The sequence below is a fragment of the Phaethon lepturus genome, unplaced genomic scaffold, assembly GCF_000687285.1.
Source record: "Phaethon lepturus isolate BGI_N335 unplaced genomic scaffold, ASM68728v1 scaffold49720, whole genome shotgun sequence".
Lineage (NCBI taxonomy): Eukaryota > Metazoa > Chordata > Aves > Phaethontiformes > Phaethontidae > Phaethon > Phaethon lepturus.
In genome coordinates this window covers 34508-35988 of record NW_010512164.1, presented here as the reverse complement: position 1 = coordinate 35988, position 1481 = coordinate 34508, and the positions used below count along the sequence as shown (strand labels likewise).

The following is a 1481-nucleotide window of genomic DNA, read 5'->3' as shown; positions in this document are numbered from 1 at the left end:
GAGCCCCGGCTGCGGGCTCCGGGGTGTCTGCTGTGGCGCGAACCTCTTTTCCTCCTCCTTCCCCCGTCTAGTGAAGGGCTCCCGTTTGATTTGCCTTCTCCGCCAAAGCGGAGCGGCTCTGGATGAAACGTTCCCACAGGTAGCTTTTCTTCTGCGAGGCTAAAGAGCAGGGAAGCCTCCCTAATGTGCAGCTGAGCCGGGTGCGGAGTTTTCTAATCCTTACCTAATCCCCGTGAGAGATCAATGCAACAAATCAATCGTGGCCTCCTCAAGGGCTCCCTCGCCCCGCCGTCGAGGAGCAATTTAGCCGGCACCCAGCCACCAAGCACCCAGGCTGGTAAAAGCCCTGCGGCCAGGTTTCGGCTCTCACCTGCAGGTAACCCGGCCAAATGCAGAGCGGGGCGTCCAGCAACACCGCCACCCCTCCTCGCCTGCAGCTCACCCAGGCAGTGGACCCTCTGGGACAGGCCCTCGCTGAGCAACTGGGTGCGTTTCCTGGTTTATGTAGCCAAAATAAGTCACTGCGGGTAGCTGTGGCACGGTAGCATAGCCACAGCACGGGTAGGCCCGTGGAGCCAGTGGTGCGCGTGTCACTCGCGTGCTCTTTGGGAAATGTTTCCCTAGGTTGTAATTGTTCCTGGCTGCTAGTCTCTGGTGCTGGCATACAGTGGCCCCGCTGTAGAAGTAATGAAAATGCAGTTTTCCCATGCTTTTAATGTGGAACTGTGTTGAGAAATGAAACTCATTAGCAGTTAATGTTTCTGGTGCATAAAGGAGGTGGCCTTGGAGAAGTGGATGTGCTGTTTAGCAGAAAGCCTTATTGTGAGAAAGGGGATGCACGATGAAATGTAACCTCTCATCATCTACATTTCCCTACGTGGAAAGTGAACGCGTAGCAGTGAACAAGGAAAAGCCAGTGCACGGGTCATTCCCATTAAACATCAGTATGGTAGGCAAGGGACTGAGCAAGAGAGGAGCTGAAAGGGCAAAGTTATTATTTTTGGACAAATGTAAAAATCTGCAAGTTGAAGTAGTTATGCTTTTACAGCAAAGACTCTTTTTTGAGATAAAAGCTATTCTATAATTGTCACAAAATTTAGAAGAACATCAGTGTGACTCCATTTTTTCACTGAGTTCTCACTTTGTATTAGTAGCTTCTTGAAAACAGGAGGCTGTCCTGTGACCACTCAAAACGTCTGCATATTTACAAATGTTGGTCTGGTCCTGAAACACTGTAAAGCTGAGCCTTACCTCATGCAAAACATCGTACTGGATTCAACAGGGAATGATTACATGACTAAGAACTGCTAACAGCAGTTATGGCTTCCCCTTAGAAACTTAATGTTTCTCTAGGATGCCTAGTACCAAAATTAAAAACCGTGATTTGAGAGAGATTTGTTTTGACAAATATTTTTAATTTCTTCAATGTCTGTAGCAACAACTTACTTCTTAGCAACCCTAGATATGTTTTACTCCTGCTG

The 1481-nt window shown here is 48.4% G+C and overlaps 1 protein-coding gene across 1 annotated transcript in view; it reads left to right on the top strand.

Annotated features, from left to right (window-relative positions):
* The first annotated feature begins 389 nt into the window (after positions 1–389).
* Positions 390–1481, top strand: part of LOC104619902 (bone morphogenetic protein 2) — a 3233-nt gene continuing 2141 nt past the window's right edge. Inside the window, exon 1 of the mRNA XM_010285955.1 lies at positions 390–486. Coding sequence (XP_010284257.1) covers positions 390–486 — 97 coding nt within the window. The remainder of the gene's footprint in view (positions 487–1481) is intronic.